Source organism: Zymoseptoria tritici, chromosome 3 (assembly GCF_000219625.1).
Source record: "Zymoseptoria tritici IPO323 chromosome 3, whole genome shotgun sequence".
In the NCBI taxonomy this organism is placed as follows: Eukaryota; Fungi; Ascomycota; class Dothideomycetes; order Mycosphaerellales; family Mycosphaerellaceae; genus Zymoseptoria; species Zymoseptoria tritici.
This window is the reverse complement of record NC_018216.1, coordinates 3,297,011-3,315,612: the sequence shown is the minus strand read 5'-3', so window position 1 is coordinate 3,315,612 and position 18,602 is coordinate 3,297,011. Positions and strand designations below refer to the sequence as shown.

The window sequence follows — 18,602 nt, the reverse complement described above, 5'->3', positions numbered from 1 at the left end:
AATGCTTCGCCATCCACCCATATGTCCTCAAGTCTCTCTCACCTCCGTCTCTGCTTTCTCGCTCCTCACGCTCCTCCTCCTACCACCCTCCGTATCTTCATAAGCAATCAACAACTCTCCCTTCTTACCATACCGTCTCGGCATCTCCCTAGCCACTTTGACCACATCCAGCGTGCCCTTCAATCCGGAGACATTGTGGAACACGTCGTCAATTTCTTCCAAGCTACGATATGCCGTCTCTGGGTAGAAGTAGTATACCGAGGGGACGATGAAGGCATTGATGACGGCGAAGACTGTGTCAGGATGTTAGCAGGCGTAAGAAAACACCGGCGGCGTGACATCTGTGCGAGCGGCAGAAGGTGGGAAGGACGTACTTGTATAGGTGTGGTGTCCGATGTTGGCGAAAGCCACGGGCGTCACCATCACGACCATGAACTAATCAGATTGTTAGCACTTGCAGAGCGAACTTCGACGAGATTCTCACATTGAACGCCCAGTTTGCAGTCGTGGAGATGGCGTTGGCCGGAGCACGAATGCTGAGCGGCGTGATCTCAGCTGGGTAGAGCCCTTCAATACTCATCAGCGCAGTCCGCGAGAATGATCTCCATCCCGCCAGACGTACAAGTCATTCCCAGCCATCCCACCGCGAAGAAGCTGTTAAACACAAACAAAAACACAGCAGCCGCGATACCATATTGGGCACTATTTGGCTCGCCTGCTTGGACGGAAGTCGTTCCAGACAAGATAGCCATGGAAACCGCTTGACCCGCTGCGCCGAAAAGCATCAGTCCGCGGCGGCCGAAGCGTTCGATGGTGAAGATGGCGATCCAGGAGGCGATAAACTTGAGGTTACGATCAGCAAGGAGAAACGAGGAGGTCTGGCGAGCGTCGTACGTATTCTGTTCCGTTGAGGGCTGCGAGGAGGCGGCTCATGAATGGCGATACTGCGGTTCGATCAGCGTATTTCGGATGCGCAGATGGGTTGCAGGTCGTGCTCACAACCGATGTTGTTTTCGAAAATGCTAAATGCGAAAGCCAGAGACGTCAGCAGAATCTCAGAAACGATCGAGCTTTAGGCCAACAATACCTTGCAGCGTAGTAAGTTATGATATTAATCCCTTGCATTCACACTCACACATCAGCCTATTGCGCTGGAGCCAGCGGCATTTCAACTCACCCGAAATCTGCTGGAACATCTGGTTGACATAGGCCAGGATGGTCCGATGCAAGTTTCTGTTCTTGTTGAGCTTGAAGCAGTCCTGGAATCGACCTTGCGCCATCTCGAAGACCGTGTCCTTGACGGCATTGAACTCGACTTGAATCTTGGGGTCCTCTTCGGTGGTGTCGCTGAGGGCGCAGAGGACTTCGAGGGCCTCGTCTTCGCGGCCTTTGAGGACCAGCCTGCTTCGTCGTTAGCCATTATGGGTACATCGCGGATGTTCGTCGTCATACCAGCGAGGCGATTCTGGAAGTCCGGGTATCAGGCAGACAATGGCGATGGCTAGAATGATTTGAAAGGCGATGGGAAATCTCCAGGAGATCTCCGAGGGTTCCAGGAACGAGAAGCCAAGGTCGAGCCAATAGCTAAGCATGACTCCAAAGACGATGAGCGAGCCTTCAATCATTACCATTTGTCCTCTGCGATGACTCTTCGACGTTTCTGATTGCCATGTTGGAACAGTACTGGTGTTCATCCCTAGTTTTATCAGCCATGCCGGCTGTAGCACATCTTGTGAGCAGAGCTTTACCGTTTCCAAAGCCAGTGAGGAGTCGAGAAATGATCAATTGAGTGAGGCTCATCGAAGCCGCTTGAATCGCCGCTCCGACAATCATGATGCCGCTGCCGACGATGATTGTCTTCTTGCGACCAAGCATGTTGCCAAGCCAGATGGTTCCGACCTGAACTGTGGTCAGTCTTCCTGTTCAACGCGCCAGTTGGTATGTCCATACCGCTCCGAAGAAGCATCCCAAGGTATAAGCGCCGACCGTGATCCCTTGTACCAGGTCAGTTCGGCCGCTTCGCTTGCTGAGGATGGTCTTCTACCTTGAATATTGGACACATAGCTCGCCGTCTGGCCCGCGGGTGGATTCTGCACGTCGATCTCCGGAAAGACTTTGAGGAAAGAAGGCAGCGTCAACAGTCCTCCCATGACACCCTGTTCGCCGGATCAATGAATGCCATTCCGCTCGGATTTTGGCGAGTTTGCAAGACTCACTTGATCGTATCCGAACAAGGCAAAGTCGATGCCCGCCACCACGGCGATGGCAACATTGAGGCGTGTGCCTTTCAGGCCATAGAACTTCTGCATACTGGAATCGCCGCAAGAGCGCTCGTGCGTGCGAAAAGACGATCTGTTGAAGGAAAGGATTGACGCAGGACGATACGAAATCTGCCCTACCTTCGTTACACCAATACAGTACCCGAGGGCTCCGCCATCGTGCTAGACGGCATGCTCTTTCTGTCATGCCGAGCGAGATCTTCGGCGGAGTGGAGTAGAGAGGTGCATGACGGAACGAAATGGGTCTCGCTCCACGAACGTGAACGAATGGGCATTTCGACATCCGAAGTCGGTCTGGAGTAGCGAAGAATGGAAAGCGGAGAATCAGCAGGGGTGTTTACCCGTGGAGTACCCTGGAGGTTTACCCATCACCGTCGGATCCGTGGCGAAGACATCGTCCAGAGGCACTCCCCGCGCTTGAGCGCTCGGCATGTTATGAGACGAAGGCAGCGGTGATGCGAAGGCCGAGAGGGCCAGCTGTTGTATCCGTCGCGTGTTTGTAGATGATCACGTTGACCATGGAGCTCGAATCGAGCGCAGATTTGCGTGGAGCATCATTCGTGGGTGATGGTCGGCAAATCCGCGGGTGGCAGAAAATTGTGGACTCGATTGACGAGTGGACCAAGTCTGCACAATGAAGTGATCAAAGCCGCGGAGATTGGAGAAGAGAATGGAGTCGTCTCTGGAGGTCGCTCCTCGTTTGCGATGTCGCCGTGAAGATTCGAGTCTCTCCAAGATGGACAAGGCAGTGCAGCAAAGCGCGGACAAAACCGACTTGACGCGGTCCTGCGCTGGCGACGGTGACACGCAGTCCATATTGAGAAGCCATTCCGTGCAGCTGTGCAGGACGGCGGAAGGCTAAGGTACCGTCAATAACGTGACAATGTGAGGAGGCGTACATTGGTCACTGTCCGGCGGGAAAGGATGGGCGACGGGGAAGGCCAAGCGAAAACTTCCTCCCTCAGCAACCTTCTTCCTCTTTCTCCTTCTGGCGGTACCACAACTCAAAACAGATCATGCTGGACTCCAGAATACCTCCTCGCCGGATCTCCCAATATAATTGCTGACGCCACGCAAGTCCTGGCCTCAACTCGTCCATACCGGGCCATCATAGCACAAAGTCCCGCCCCTCCTCGAGGCGAGCAATACTGAACAGCACATCCCTCTTACAAGGGGATGCGCCGTATCGCCTGAGGAGTGAGTACCCTGCTCAAATCCAGGCTCAGCATTCATGGCAGGTCCGCGGTCTTCCGTTGATCGGCTGGGACTTGTTGCACGGCATGACTCGGAAGCTGTCCAGGTACACACGGGGCGGTGAACTCTGTCCAGCTTCCGGAGCTGGCTGCCCGTCTTTCATGGATATGAGTCGTCTTTGACTCTTTGGCACCGCGTACAAGCCAGCGCTCGAGCGCTTATTCGCTGCGTGAATTATCTTGACCATCTGCCATCCACATCCGATGATCTCGAGACGAACAAACATGATGAGCAACACGTTCCTCGGACGCCGACGCGATGAGCGCTGAGATGCTGCACGGATGAACCTCGATGAAGGATCGCCCACATCCGGTGATCGCGAAACGGTTTCCCTAATAACAGGCTGTGGACTCAGGACTGCATTGACCTAGGAAGACCTTGTCGTCCGCCGTCAGTGCGTCACGCTGGCGAGCTCGAGCATAGACATCCGCCCGTGTCCGGCGGCCCATCGACCTCGAATCAACAGCATGTTGGCGCATAGGCGTGCTGAGTATCGAGCCCGAGATGTGGTGAAAGGCCAAATTTACAAGGTGCGGAGTCTCGAGAATGAATGCCGCCCAGTTGCAAGAGTTCCTGTGAATGTCGATCTCACTGTCATGATAAGCAGTGTGGGCGGCATGTGCCCTTTCGCCAGCTGATAGACAGCAGATGAAAATGTTTACCATTTGCAGCTCCATGGAGGTCCCGGCGTGGTGGTGCGAATGATGCGATGACTTTGCGATTTATACGCCGGCATGCGATGAACATTCTTCCGCGTCGTGAGCCGTGTTCAAAAGGTGAGCCATCGCGGTCGAGGTTGCCCCTGCATGGCACAGAAGGACGTGGCGGTCCCCAGCTTTCCAGTCTTCATCACTCTGATGAGAAGAGCCATTGTGATCCGATGATCAGACAGGGCGTCCCCGTTCGAATCTCGTTATGTGCTGACGCGTCCACAGGGAATCAGAATGAGAGGAGGCAGTCATTCCACTCGAGGCCTGCAGATTGCAATTCCCTGTCTTGCAGAAGCCGACGGCATACCGATGTGTTCACACGCTGTAGACGTTTTATTCGATCAGACATGATGTCCGGCTGCCACCGCCATGCCTCCGACAGCGCGACATGGTTCCCACATCGGTCCAGGGTACGCCAGATTGCAATACAGGGAACAGGATTGCCCTCATCCGGGTTCTGCTAGTGCGATGCGGTCTACACCTCCACGGATCGAGGAAGGAGAGGAGAGAAGAAGGCCTATATTCTATAGTCGAGAGGATTTCCCTCCGATTTTCGAGGGCATCGAGTTGAGACTTTTCAACCAGTAAGTCAAACTGCTTCCATCTTTCGCACACGGGACACACAGGCTGCCTTCGCACATCACGGAGTCTGACTTTCGAGCTGCAAGCAACGACAACGACGAGTACACCACCAAAAAAACATCTCTGCCGATAACACGGAAATCAACGACCATGCAGATCTTCCAGCTCTCCGTCCTTCTTGCTCTGGCCTCCACGGTGGCAGGACTTGCAAGTCTTCTCGCTCAGCCTTGCGCCGACTCTCCTATGTACTAACAATCTGCAGCAATGCTACATGTGCTTCAACGACGAGTCCTGCAAAGCCTATCCCAAAGGCGGATGCGGAAATGACGACGGAAGCGGTGTTGTCGCCTGCAACAACCGTACGTGTCTCTTGATAGGAGGACCACAAGTCATGCCCTTTGCTAACGCCTTCTTCCGAATTCACAGAGTGCCCAGGCCCAGTGGACACAGGTCACCCGTGCAGTTACGATGGCAAGGGTGGTGCGAACTGCATCCTCTAATAATGAGGTCGACGGCAGTACCACGCAACCGTGCGAAGAACTGTGTTGGCAGCTCTCACTGCAACACACACACTTTCAGCCGACCAGAAGCACACTGGCCTCAACTCCGCACAGTCATTCTCAAGCGCGACTCGGGTCACGTTCGTCCAGCACATATTCCGATCGCAATATACACGCACACGGCCTGCATTCACAGCTGCAACATCTTCGATTGAATGGACCAGCTTTCATCGCACTGAGCCATCATGCGTTTTCATGTGTGCATCGTTTTCATGTGTGCATGTATGTACATGACTCGATTTTCCGATTCCACTTCCGCTACCGCCTGTACAATTTACGGGCATACCATCCTGCTTATGTAAGGCGGTGAGAGAGCTCCATTGTTCATGCTTTCCCTCGGCCCCAAATCGCGACGTCTCGAACACAATCGTCTCAAACGCCGGGCATTTCCACTCGACCAGGCGATATTTACGTCCAGGATCCATGTCTGTATCATCTCGGCGTCCATGCAATATTTCACAATTTCACTGCGCGTCGTCCTATATTCGCTCCGGGATCATGAATCCATCAGAGCCCATCATCGATCAGCGTCCATGCGAGATCGAAGGCTATTCAGTATATCTCCAGCTCGGGCAACGTGGAAGTCGTTGAGCGGTCGTGCCTTTGGAGAGATCTACATCGCCCACATCGAAGGGTCCAAAATGGCGGAGGGCTGACTAGCATGTTCCCTGCGGGATTAATGTGGCCAGTCGCACTGCAGTGCTCAGCAATTGTGCGACCTCTATAAGTGCGACGGAGCCCTGCTGGACGGAATCTGGGCACTCATTCTTCCTCATTGCGAGGATCACAAACAATGCTCGGTGTGCTTCTGACGGCGCTGCTTTTCGAGTTCGTTCGCTCTCAAGCGCACAATCCAGCATGCGAAGACTGGACTCCATATGAATTCCGCACGCCTTGCTGCTCTCAACTTGAGGATCTCCTCCCAGGACGTATATTCTACTCGGAAAGCAGCACGTTCAACCAATCTTTGAGTAGCTACTACAGCAATACGGCTGGAGAACTCAGACCGAGCTGTATCCTTCGTCCACAAAGCACGGATGACGTCGCCACAGCTGTGCGACTGCTCAGCTCGCAACTCTCTGCATCGGAACAAGATGTCGGAGACTGTCGTTTCGCAGTCCGCGGTGGAGGCCACACGGCATGGAGAGGATCCAACAACATCGAAGGCGGCGTGACAATCGACCTGGGATCGCTCAACGATATCAGCCTGTCACCAGACCACAGCGTCGTGACATTCGGAGGTGGAAACACATGGGATAAAGTCTACAAGTACATCGAGCCATACGGACTTGCAACTCATGGCGGACGAGTCACCGGCGTCGGTGTGGGAGGTCTCACCCTCGGCGGTGGCATCAGCTTTTATTCCTCAAGATACGGCTTCGTCTGCGATAATCTGGAGTCCGTGGAGCTGGTCATGGCCGACGGCAAAGTCGTCAATGTTTCTCAGACCAACTACCCGGATCTTTTCCGCGCACTCAAGGGCGGAACGAGCAACTATGGAATTGCCACCCATTTCCGTATGAAGACCTTTCCAGGCGGTGACTTCTGGGGTGGACAAGTCTTTTACAACATGTCCACGGCCGACAAACAACTCGAGGCGGTGTCTCGATTGGCCGACAGTAAGGACTACGATCCCTACGGGCAGGTGATTCAGTCCTACGTCTGGACACCGAACATGACGCTCGTTTCCACCGTCTTTACATATACAAAAGTACCAGCTTCGAACTCTGTTCCCGAATTCCTGGCTGAAATGGTCAAGATCCCGAGCTTTGGTATGTTGACTAGCCACCTACGTCCGCATCAGAGCTAACCTCTAACACAGCCAACACCACCCGCGTCGCCCCCTACTCCTCCTTCACCGACGAGCTGGGCAAGGAATACGTCGCACCCCGAGTGATCTTCGCCACCATGACTTTCCGCGCCTCGGAATCATTCGCCAAGCAGCTCTACAAGCTCGTGGACGCTTATGCTGCGAAACTCCTCCCTCCTACGATCCCTGGTTTCCAGACTGCCATTACGCTCCAACCTCTCCCGCAAATCTTGACGTCAAAGGGCACCAAGAATGGAGGCAATGTTCTCGGCTTCACGCCGGAAGATGGAAACGTTGTCAACGCCATATTGACGACCTACTGGGATGATGCGGCCGACGATGATAGGGTGCAGGGTGAGTCTGAGCGACTAATTGAAGAAGCTCAGAAGATGGCCAAGGAAGCAAAGGTCAACATTCGAGCGCTGTACTTGAACTATGCGGCGAAGTGGCAGGATCCGATTGGTGGTTATGGAGAGGATGAGGTGCAGTTTTTGAAGGAGATGAGTACCAAGTATGATCCGAATGGGGTGTTTCAGAAGGGTATCCCGGGTGGGTACAAGGTCTTTGGGAAGAACGGATCGGGTTGAAGGATATTGAGGATTTGCGTGGGAGTTGAGGTGCACCAAATGTGGTACATTTTCGTGAAATCGACAGTAACGAACAACCTTTGGAACGGCTGCACCCATCTGCTGGAAGCGCAAACAGATACTGCAACCCACTTCAAACTGAGCCATTCGTCCATTTCTCAAGACGCCATTGCATGCACTCATTCTGAGCCCTCTGTCCATTTCTCCAGATGCTCACTTGCCCTCGCACGCATTTAGTCCTACCTTTGCCCAATCTTGCGGCAACACAGCGGCAACGCCATGTCTTCTCTCACGGCACACTGCCTCAAGTCTCCATCGCATCCTCATCACCGGTATCGTCCTCCCCGTCAACATCGTCCGAACCCGCATTCTCACCCATCTCTGAATCGCTCGACTCCAAAAAGACCTCTTCCTCTTCGTCTAGCTCCGGTTCATCGTCAACGGGCGCTTTACCTCCTGCCGCAATGATCGCTTGAGCGGCGGTCTCGGCTGCGGCCCAGGGGTAGTCTTCGACGTCGACTCGGATGTGTGTGTAGTGCTTGACCGGGTAACGAGTGGTGTCGAGTTCGGTGTCGTCGACCATGAGAGGCTGATACACAAAGTCAGTATTGTTCAAACGTACCTCAACTCAGCAATTGCAAACTTACAGCAGCCCACTGCGCGACATTGTTCTTGATCTCCATCAGCCGGTGCTCCACACACGCCATGCCCTTCGGGCTCATCGGAAACCTCGCGTGGAATTGATGCTGCAGCACCTGTCTTGAGAGGTAGGCATTCCCGCCTTGATTCACGATCGACATGAGTTGGTATCCCATGTCCGGCGCATGATGCGTGTGGTCCGCCGCCAGCTGATCGGACAGCCAGTGGCGAAAGACGCATAGTGCGATCCACATGAGGATGTCGTTGCCGTAGTCCGCGCGGCCGATGTTGTCACGGTCCACCCTGCCGATTGTCTTCTCACGCATCAGCGCAGCCGGATAGTAGGACGCCATGCAGCGCTGCGCCTGAGCTACACCATTGACGACCGCCTGCGCTTTCTTTTCTAGCACGGCGATGATGGAGTCGGAGAGACTTCCGTCTGCGATAGCGTTCTGCACAACGGGCATATTGTATTGGCCGGTGCCGTGGATAAGGGCTTGCTTGAAAATCGCGCGGGACTTGATGCGCTCGGCGAACATGAGCCATGCGGGTGGGTAGAGGGAGAGGGCGCGTTGGAGGCTTTGGCCGGTGCTGAGGAGAGTCGCTTCGATTGGCCCGGAGATGACGTGGACCTGGGAGGAAGTGTTAGCTGCTTGCCACGGTAGAACAGGACATCTAGACTCACGCATTTGAGGTACTCTGCGGCGGCGATGGTTTCGAGAGCAGCGTTCAGCAGATCTGTCATGTGGTCTTCCTGCGCATCTCCGAAGTCGAAGCCCTGGTTGTAGAATGCACGTAGGATTCTGTCGAAGGCGAGAAAGTTGGGTTCGATGGCGCGGCCATTCTCGGACTCAACGATGGAAGCTGTGCTGCCTCCGATCGCGCGGCCGTTGCGGTCGAGCTCGGTGAGAGCGAAGACGTGTTTGATGTCGGCGTTGTCACGGCGGCGCTTGTTTGGTGTAAGGGTGAGCTGGAAACGCATGGCATTCTTTTTGATGGCCTTTGAGGAGAGGTCGGCGGCGTTCTCGTCTCGAAGGAGGTTGCGCAGCACCGGACTGCTGTTGCGGAGAAAGTTTGAGTGGAGCTGATAGTGTCGGCCAGAGCTGATGATGACCTTGACGTCGCCGTCGGAGTAGGCGGGGAACTGATTCATGGTGGTAAGGGTGGTACAGAGGTACTGTGGTGCTGAAGGCGAGCTTGGTGGATCAAGGTGGATGTTTGGAAGAGAGTACTGCGGCGGAGGAAGTGAAGCAGATAGGAAGATTCGCAGATGGTGACTGGCGCCAAGTCTTTCATGTGACCGTCATGTGGGTGAATTCTTTCAGACCGCTGCTGTATGCGCAGAACGTTCCTGGTGTCCGTGGCGTAGACGATGTCTGTGTTCAGGAAGCCAGAAGACGTGGCAGACGTAGTCTGGTGAGTCGACGACGCAAACGAGACCGCACAGCTGAAGAAGGAAAGCCATTGTCTTCCGGACGTTTGCAATGGGCCTCTCTTTCGATGGAAAATTGTTTTGATGAGACGTCGGTTTGCCTACTTACAAGAAAGTGTGACAATATCCAGAGCCTTCTCCCGGCCGCATTTGCAGACTGCCATCTGCGCATTCCGCTTTGATCACCTCCAACGGGTTGTGTGCCAATGCTCATCGTCCTCATTTCTGTCTGCCTCATGACTCTGCCTGTCTCGAATGTTCTCTCATGTCCCTTCACTTCTTATCTTGATCTTGAAGAGTAGCTTTGACGTCGAAGCGGTGGTGGTTCGTGCCACGTCGGTCGAGAGGTAATAGAGGAGAGGATTGCGTGCGGAGTAGTTGAGGTGTCAGGCGCAGCCTCGATGGCTTCTTGTGTGGATCGACATTGTCGATGCTGCATGCTATGAGCGCGGCTGTGATTATTCGCCATGGGCGGTCATGCTGATACCATCTGTTCTCGGTCAGCGGAGGTGAGCAGTTGCGGCGGACAGGAAGACGATATCTCACCGTACCTTAGCTAGTCACAACTCTGTGAAAATTCGCCGCACGACGCACACACAAGCAAGAGAAATTCTTCTCCTGCGCCTTGCCGGATGGCAAAGAGACAGATGAAAAAAAGTAGTTCGCGTCAGCCAGAGGCAGTGCAATACTGGCGACACGGTCGTCAGTGACATGAGCAAGCCCAGCGGCCACCGACGGAGGTCCAAAAATAAGTATAATCATAGAATGTCACCGTAGTGACGTTTCAGAGATTAAACTGAAAAGAACTAGAAGGTTGAAGGTCAGCAAATGCGTCTGAATGTCCCGTTTCAGTGAAAACATACCAGATACTACACTTGATCTAAGCCAAAAGGCAAAGAGAGCTAAGGAAAAAAAGGGAAAAGAAATGGAACGAGCGACGGAGAAAGAAAATACTTATACTCACTAGCGGCTCTCGGCAGGTCCCACAATCAAACTATCAGCTGAGTCATGCTTGTTGTGCCTGAGGCTGCAGCTCGCGGACGTAGAGCTGTAGAGAGACGAACGTGAAGAGAGGCACTGATGGAGTGAATTAATCTTATTCTGATGAGGCAGTTCTCGGTAGTAGCGCTGCTGTTTATCTCGTATCATAAAGGCATGGTGAATGTAGGTCTTGCGTGCGAAGGTTTCGAGACTGTCCGTCGTCCTCGCAATGCATCATTTGTCGTTGACATCTGGAGCAGCAAGACGAATGCGATATGTTCAGGCTGGCGGATATTGGCGCAAGAACACAATCGAGGCATGCGATGTCGTCCACGAAGCACCTCTTGAAAGCGCCGTACAGCGATGACCGAGTGGAAGTGCGAGCATCGCTGATAAGCAGATCCGCTGTAGTCAGAGGACTCCGAGCCACGAGCAAGGTCACCTCATCGAACCGATATGGAAGAGCTACGCAGGAAGATGGCTGAGCGATTGACAGCTGGCATGGCGTTCAGCTTTGCTCGCACGTGCGGGCGCACATCGGCAGCAGACGGATGTCGTCGTTCAGCCATCTCAAATTCAGCCATCCCTTTCCGAACGTCGGCAGGCATTGCCATGCGAAAGTTGGCGGACAAGCTAGCAGGCCTTGGCCTCCGCGTAGTGCGGTCCTGGCCAACCTCCGCATTGCACTCGTCGACCACCTCATGGCACACATAGCTGCTCGTGGATGACAGCTACTTCGGTATGTTGGATCAGTGATCAGATGCTCTCGTCGGGCGACAGTGCCGCAGCTGTCAGGAGCATGCCGAGCCAGGAAGCCATCAGAGCTGGTCCGACCAAAAAGCCATTCGGCATGCGTAGCCCTCCGCACACAGCAGCGGAGATGGAGTGTCGGAACAAGCCTCTGTCATCTTCGTTGATCGCCTGCCACATCAAAGTCAAAGCGCACTGGCCGCTATTCTTGCCATGCGTTCCCCACCAGGCTGGGTAATTGCAGTCCCCATATTGTGACAGCTGCGGGGTTGATCGAGCTGGTTGGGAGAACGGAGGACAACACATTGCGGTGTCAGAGCTCATCGGTCGGAAATCGTTCGCTCATGCAAGCAATCCCTCGAACGCGCGGACTGCCTTATTCCAGGCTTCGGAATAGGTGTCCTTCCACTTCCGAATGGCTTGTACGCCGTCCAGATCCTCATGCATCCGCTTCATATTGGTCGTCCCGTTCAGCACGCTCGTATTGCCCAGTCCAAGCACCAGTGCGTACAGTGCGACCGGCCGGCTCACTCCCACTGCCTCCGCAACACTGCCCACAACATCCGACTTCAGCAAATGAGGATTGGCAGTCAGGGTCCAGAAGCTTTGATACGTGATGGCCTTTTCACGACAAAAGACCCTGATATCTGCGTCATAGCCGGAATCTCTGTAGAAGCGATTCTGCAACACCTTCGGTTTGATCGTCGCAAAATCATACAATTGCCGCAGCACAGACAATGAGTAGACATTTGACACGCCGATGGTCCGCACCGAGACTGGAACGTGCGTCTCCATCGCAGTCCACGCATGTTGGGTCTCGACAGAGGACGGGAAAGGCGAATGCAGCACCAGACAGTCAATGTAAGGGGGCTGGACCGGATCTTTGGAGTGTTTCAGGTTTCGGAGCGAAGATTTGACGGAGGCGTGGACTTGCTCTGCAATGGAGAGGGAACGGTCGTAGGGCAGGTCCGAAGGGTCCTGACCGTGGATGGGGGTGAACTTTGTTTGTATGTACAGATCCTCGCGAGTCAATTTGCCGGGGTGAAGCTCGAGGGCATCGCGGATGCCGTCACCGACCAGGTCTTCTCGATAGTGCTTTGGCTGCGCGGCTGTGTCCACACCGCGGAAGCCGGCGAGGAGAGCTTGTTTGACGAGGTCGCGTGTCTCGATCTTCTTCCATGCCGTCCCATATAGGAGGGACGGGAGGGTCTTCAGTGTCTTGACGGAGGTCATGGTTTGCGATTGCTGTATGTTCGCCGCCGGCCAAACGCTCCGTGGTGCATCAATGCTCCGCCGCCGTCATTTCGTCGAGTGGTGAATCGGCTCACAGGGGAAGTGCTTGTAGGAGGGAATGCAGGTCTGAGGAGGAATGATGTCGTCCCGTCGTCGCAGGGAAGATGACATCAGCAAAGGGTGGACAGAAAAGGGAAATAATGGTATGGCGGATGGCGCTAGGGTTATGTGTAGTTAAGCGAGCATGGCTTCCTCGTCGTGTTACCTCGTCTCCACGACATTCAAACTCATTGATGATCCACCTCCGAGAAATGCGCAACGAAGATCCCAACCACGCACGTCCTCCATCTCTGCATCTGTCGTGGACCTCGTGTCGCCCTGAGAAGTCGACGTCACCGTCATGAATTGCCGTGTTTCAACCAAAGTCATGGCGCACGATGCCGAATCGGCCTGACCCTTTGTGACAGGCACGAACATCGCAAACGCCTGCACTGGAGACGTTGTGCAAGCATGAACAAGAGCTCGCATCCGCCGAGTAGCCGGACAGGCAACGCAATGCCAAGTACAAGTTCACACCGCTACATTGGGTATACCGTGCATGCGCCCACCCACCTGGAGGCGTCCGCCATTTCCGGAGACTTGGAACTCCTCCATCAATGCCAGCCACCGCAGACCTGTCAAAAGTCCTCGTCCAACGACCAGCGTCTTGCCGGCGGGTTCGTCGCAGGTATTCTGAGGCCCGTGTAGCGTCACTGCGCTTGTCGCGTGTCAAGCACAGATGAATTTCGGACCTGCTATCTACAGCCCATATCCCCGTCAAAATGGGACAGCCTTGCTAAAATTGTCAGCCACCACCTGGTACACCCCGGTTCTGCGACGCCCTCATGTCAAGATAGGCGTCTGTTATACATGCCTTCCCTACCGATCCCGACCTTTGCCCCATGATCGAGGACCGGTGTGCAGGGCGCTTCATAACTCCATGAATAAGTGTGGCAGAGCGATGTCCTCCCGAACCTCCCTGGTCCCTCTCGCGGCGTCTCAATGTGGCAGGTATGCGTTCATGGACCCAGTCTGCAACGAGTGAAATCTCATGAGCCTCCTTCCATTTGACCAGCCATCCAGTTCCATTTACATATTACCCGTCAAATCACCTGTCACTGCTTTCGTTTGGTCATAGTTGAGTTTCTGTTGTTTCAAAAATGCATCGCTCGACTCGCTCTTCAGGAGCGCTCCCGCCCAATATTTTTCCTGCCGTACATACATCCTCCTCCCAGCCTCCGACCTCAACCACCATGTCCCAACCGCACCTACCCACTTCAACCTACGTGCCAGACCGAGCACCTCCTCCCCTCCCCGAAGGAGAGAACACGTCGTTCGACGACGGTCCTGGCCTTGAGAAGTCTTCCACCTTCGAGACCGCAACGCCGGTGTCGATGAACCGGTCGAGATCCAACACATACAATCGAGAACGAAAGCAAAGCAACGCAGCATCAATGATGGAGGGCTCACACTTTGGACCACAAGTCGACTTCGATCTTGGAGATGATGTCGCTTCTAATGCACCACCGCCGCAACGCAATCCTTCTCGCCAGCAAATGATGCGCTACCCAGGACCCTCAACACCTAGCGAATTCGGCGGCTTCGGACACGACGACCCAGACGCCAAGCAATGGCCACGACCGCCTTACGACTATGGCGTCCCGATGCGAGCACCTTCTACGGCACGATCCTACTGGGGTGAAGAACCACCCTACTACAACCGACCATACAACCGCCGCATGACTTCGGTGAGAGAGTCAGATGAGTGGCACGGGGGAGGCGGTCGAGGTCCACCACGACCTCCTCGCAGCAATCGATACCATTCGTACGACGATGACGATAGCGATGATCAGCGTCTTCGCAGACCTCGCAAGAAGCCAAGCATGCGCTCCGATCGCTCGACACCACCGCCAGAGGTCGTGATGCGACTTCCATTCACCACCTGGATGAACGGATCTATCAAGGGCCGTGAGTACTATACCTTGCTATTCTCAGAGACAACTTCAGCTGACACCACCACCAGACTTCGTCGCCGCAATCGGTGAATTCATGGGCACGACCATGTTTCTGTTCTTCGCCTTTGCCGGAACACAAGTCGCCAACATCGGCGCGGAAAGCAATGACGCGCAGACAACGACCAACGCAGATACAGGATTCAGTCCCATCGTGCTGCTCTACATTGCCCTCTCCTTCGGTTTCAGTCTGATGACCAACGTGTGGATCTTCTTCCGCATTTCAGGTGGAATGTGAGTCGACAGAGACAAATCTTGCAGCTATCGAGGCCTTCGCTGACAATATCTTAGGTTCAACCCAGCCGTGACGCTCGCCATGGTGATGGTCAAGGCCGTTACCATTGTTCGTGGTCTCCTCCTTGTGGCATCACAACTTCTTGGCGCCATCTTCGCCTCGTACGTGGTCTCGGTCCTCTTCCCGACGACGTTCAACGTGCGAACCACGCTGTCCAAAGGAACATCCGTCACACGAGGTGTCTTTGTATGTCTCACTACACTCATTTCTCATTAAAAGTCACGACACTGACCATCTGTCCAACAGATCGAAGCAATGCTCACCGCCGAGCTCATCTTTGCCATCTACATGTTGGCCAACGAAAAGCACAAGGCCACATTCATGGCTCCCATCGGTATTGGCATGGCGCTGTTCATCGCCGAGATGGTCGGCGTGTACTACACTGGTGGTTCTCTCAATCCAGCACGCTCGTTCGGACCTTGCGTCGTCTCCGGAGTATGGGACGCAGAGCATTGGATTTACTGTAAGTTGACCCTCCTTCCCGCCCATCTCTCAAACGTACGAGTACTGACCAAAATGCACAGGGCTCGGACCAGGGTGTGGTGCCGTCTTGGCGTGGGGATTCTACCGCGTCATCAAGATGCTAGAGTACGAGATGGCCAACCCCGGACAAGAAGCATCGAGCAAACACGAAGCCGCCGCCGAGCAAGAAGCGGTCGAGGCCGACTTGGCCGACATGACGCCGAAGAAGGAGGAAGTTTGAGGGTCTTGAATGAGAGAGTAAAAGGGGTTGACGATGCAGACGCGACAAACATGGACAAATGTTAATGAGGGGATTAGAATAATGACGGGGATGAATTGGACGAATTTTAAATCGAGGAGCTGCTTCGCCAAAAGGCCTGGCGACAGGTGATGGGGTGGTTTTGCAGGTCATTGAGGCCACTGGTTGGCATTGGGTTGGGAACATTCGGCGGGCGCTTTGTACGGCGTCTTGTGTATATATGTTCAATTACCTCTTTTTGACAGATGGTCTTTTCTTCTTGGTTCGTCGCACTCGCTTGTCTCTCTAACAATCCTTACCAGTCTAATAATGTCTGAGTCTCGACGATGTTCATGATTCTGCGATTCTGCTGTTGGAGACACGGGGAGGTATGCTGATGTCCTGTGAAACCTCTGGATGAGTGACTGTCTACCACTCTGCAATATCACTCAAGCATGACCGAGCACAATCAGCTGCGCGGCTCCAGGTCTTCCAATACCCGCGAGCACAAACTCAGCAGACGCAACCGAAACGCCTCCAACGCCTTGCTAAAATAACAATGGTATCCTTCCTCCGCACTCCGCATTCAATAATCATCAAACTCCAAATGCTTCCTCCTCTCCTCCGCCTCCTCCCTCGCCATCTGATAATCATCATCGTCCACCACACTCCCATCCTCCCACAACTTCTCAAACTCCGCGTCCACCGCCAACCCACCCATCGAATGCTGCTGCTGCGCAATCGCCCAAATCCCCTCCCTCGCCCGTTTATGCCTCTCTCGGTCCTCCTCAATCCTCTGCTCAATCTGCCTCTTATCCAACCTGATGCCCGGATTGAACATGCCCGATCCCATCCCACCCGCCTCCCTGGCCATCGACTGCGGCGTGTTCCTCACCGCTGTATCCGCCGTCGCATCTGCCACTTTATCCCTCCGCGGTGAAGCCTCCACTGCACCACTGTCCCTCCCCACAATACACTCCTCCAACTCCACCACCGTCTGCGGCTGTAGGAATGTCCTCTCCCTCAATATACCCAACACTTTCCTCACGACCTTCACATTCGCCGCTCCAGACCCATCATCCGGCGCCACGAGGTCGATGATCCTCAGAATATCCCTCTCCATCATGCGAATGTATCCGATCTCGCCTTGCGCTTTTGCCGTGTCGCATAGTGCTGGGAGGAAGTACATGATGTTGGCGCGATTGTTCATGTTGTTGCGCTCGAGCTGTTCGAGGATGCAGGAGTGGAGGTCGTCGCTGAATTCGGAGTGTCGGAGGGCGTAGTTGGCGGCTTTGTGGGCGGAGGAGGTGGAGGCGTTGAGGTGTTGGAGTTGGGAGGTGAAGCGCATGCGCACTTCGAAGGGGTCGGCCATGGTTGAGGAGGGATGAATTAGTCTGGTCAGGAAGATGCTGGAGGAAGAGTGTTTGTTCACCTTTGGTTTGACTTGAAGGTATGTCGCTGGCGTGGGGGCGGAAATTCTTAAGTCCGACAGCGCCGATGCTCCTGTCCTTCTCCCTTCGACTTCATGGCCGCTTTCTCTCTGTAATATACAATGACTTCCGACTTTTCGTATCCACCATCCTCCTGGCCTGTATCTCAACATGTCACACCACCATGTCTCAATACCTATACTGCAGACACTCCCGACACCTGAAGTGCCCGCAAACGGCACATCTCTCCGGCGTCAAGATCGGATTGTTTGTTTCATGGCAGCCTGAGCATTTCCTATGCATTCGTCTGTACATCAGCGGGATTCAAAGACAAGAGCTTAATCCTTACCACCAGCCGGCCATGGACACGGGAAGAGATGCTTTCACGCTCTCAGTGGAGCGAATGTTCTCTGCGACGCTGTCCTTCTTGATGCGGCTCTCCTCTGCGACGCTGTCTTTTTTGCTGCGGCTCTCCTCTGACTTTGCTGTGGATGGTGTCATGGTTTCTGTGCAATGCGAACGGTTCATCGACTGGTGTCCGGCTCTGGGTGTATCGGTTGTATGAGGAGGTGTAAGATTGTGGTTCGTTGCTGTTCTCTCGGTGCCCATCTTGGCCCAGTTTGCTTGCAAAGTCGACAAGATCGTAGTCATGATATTCACGGATGTTGAGCTTCTCGTGTGGGAATCACAAGCCGACAGATGCTCGTTCCTTTTGATTAAAGTTCTTCACAGCGTCGAGAAAATATGGTCGTCGAGAAAATATGGCATCAGAATACCTGAGCAATCAGAGGACAGGAAAATCGATTACTCCTAGCACTTCAGCTACCTGCGCTCTTGCTCATTGGGACAACCCTGATTTAAAGACTGATCGCGAGATCCTGCTCCAAAGCACATGCCAGAACGCCCTCGAACAAAAGGATGTCGAACCCTCCTTCATCAGCTGCAACTCTGCAAGCAAACCCCGAACGCATATCCCGAACGAAATTACATGAGACCAACTCAATAAATGTAACAGTACGCATCCTTGGTATGACCGCAAGTAGGGCATCGAGTCGGAGTGATGTGCGGACCATTGGTTTGGCGACAGTTGCAACACACCCTGCAGAGTATCAGCACTGGAGGCGAGCTTAATGCAGAAGGTAGACGTACCACCAGCCTCTCATGTTGACGCCGAAAGACCGGCCGACGTTGCGGAGGTGGCCGAGGATGTCGTCGTTGTCATTGTTGGTCATACATTCGTCGCCGCTTTTGTGACAGTGTGAGTGTACAGTGTGGCTCTCGCTGGCGGAAGTGTTGGGAGCCATCGTAG

General features: G+C 54.2%; 6 protein-coding genes across 6 annotated transcripts; 2 read left to right on the top strand and 4 right to left on the bottom strand.

The window, feature by feature from the left end:
- Window positions 1–27: 27 nt before the first annotated feature.
- Window positions 28–2,335, bottom strand: MYCGRDRAFT_70513 (uncharacterized protein; the record flags this gene model as incomplete). Its single annotated transcript, XM_003854071.1, has 13 exons — window positions 28–293; window positions 375–435; window positions 485–567; window positions 623–842; window positions 895–944; window positions 1,000–1,022; window positions 1,088–1,118; window positions 1,178–1,401; window positions 1,453–1,696; window positions 1,749–1,899; window positions 1,951–1,994; window positions 2,045–2,156; window positions 2,217–2,335. 13 exons carry the CDS (start codon window positions 2,307–2,309, stop codon window positions 28–30), a joined length of 1,602 nt encoding a protein of 533 aa, XP_003854119.1.
- A 3,843-nt stretch (window positions 2,336–6,178) lies between these two features.
- On the top strand, window positions 6,179–7,782 carry MYCGRDRAFT_70510 (uncharacterized protein; the record flags this gene model as incomplete). The annotated part of the gene is made up of 2 exons (XM_003854126.1): window positions 6,179–7,157; window positions 7,208–7,782. The coding sequence occupies 2 exons, from the start codon at window positions 6,179–6,181 to the stop codon at window positions 7,780–7,782; spliced, it is 1,554 nt and encodes a 517-aa protein (XP_003854174.1).
- Window positions 7,783–8,086: 304 nt separating this feature from the next.
- Window positions 8,087–9,574, bottom strand: MYCGRDRAFT_108886 (uncharacterized protein; the record flags this gene model as incomplete). Its single annotated transcript, XM_003854070.1, has 3 exons — window positions 8,087–8,371; window positions 8,430–9,053; window positions 9,107–9,574. 3 exons carry the CDS (start codon window positions 9,572–9,574, stop codon window positions 8,087–8,089), a joined length of 1,377 nt encoding a protein of 458 aa, XP_003854118.1.
- A 2,016-nt stretch (window positions 9,575–11,590) lies between these two features.
- MYCGRDRAFT_92168 (uncharacterized protein) lies at window positions 11,591–13,471 on the bottom strand (the record flags this gene model as incomplete). The annotated part of the gene is made up of 4 exons (XM_003854069.1): window positions 11,591–11,755; window positions 11,957–12,802; window positions 13,157–13,303; window positions 13,430–13,471. The coding sequence occupies 4 exons, from the start codon at window positions 13,469–13,471 to the stop codon at window positions 11,591–11,593; spliced, it is 1,200 nt and encodes a 399-aa protein (XP_003854117.1).
- A 1,407-nt stretch (window positions 13,472–14,878) lies between these two features.
- Window positions 14,879–15,866, top strand: MYCGRDRAFT_38655 (putative major intrinsic protein superfamily protein; the record flags this gene model as incomplete). Its single annotated transcript, XM_003854127.1, has 4 exons — window positions 14,879–15,102; window positions 15,160–15,349; window positions 15,410–15,626; window positions 15,688–15,866. Coding segments are annotated over 4 exons (810 nt in total), but the record flags the coding sequence as incomplete, so codon positions are not given.
- A 583-nt stretch (window positions 15,867–16,449) lies between these two features.
- Window positions 16,450–17,235, bottom strand: MYCGRDRAFT_85462 (uncharacterized protein; the record flags this gene model as incomplete). The annotated part of the gene is made up of 2 exons (XM_003854068.1): window positions 16,450–16,760; window positions 16,818–17,235. The coding sequence occupies 2 exons, from the start codon at window positions 17,233–17,235 to the stop codon at window positions 16,450–16,452; spliced, it is 729 nt and encodes a 242-aa protein (XP_003854116.1).
- Between the last annotated feature and the right edge of the window lie 1,367 nt (window positions 17,236–18,602).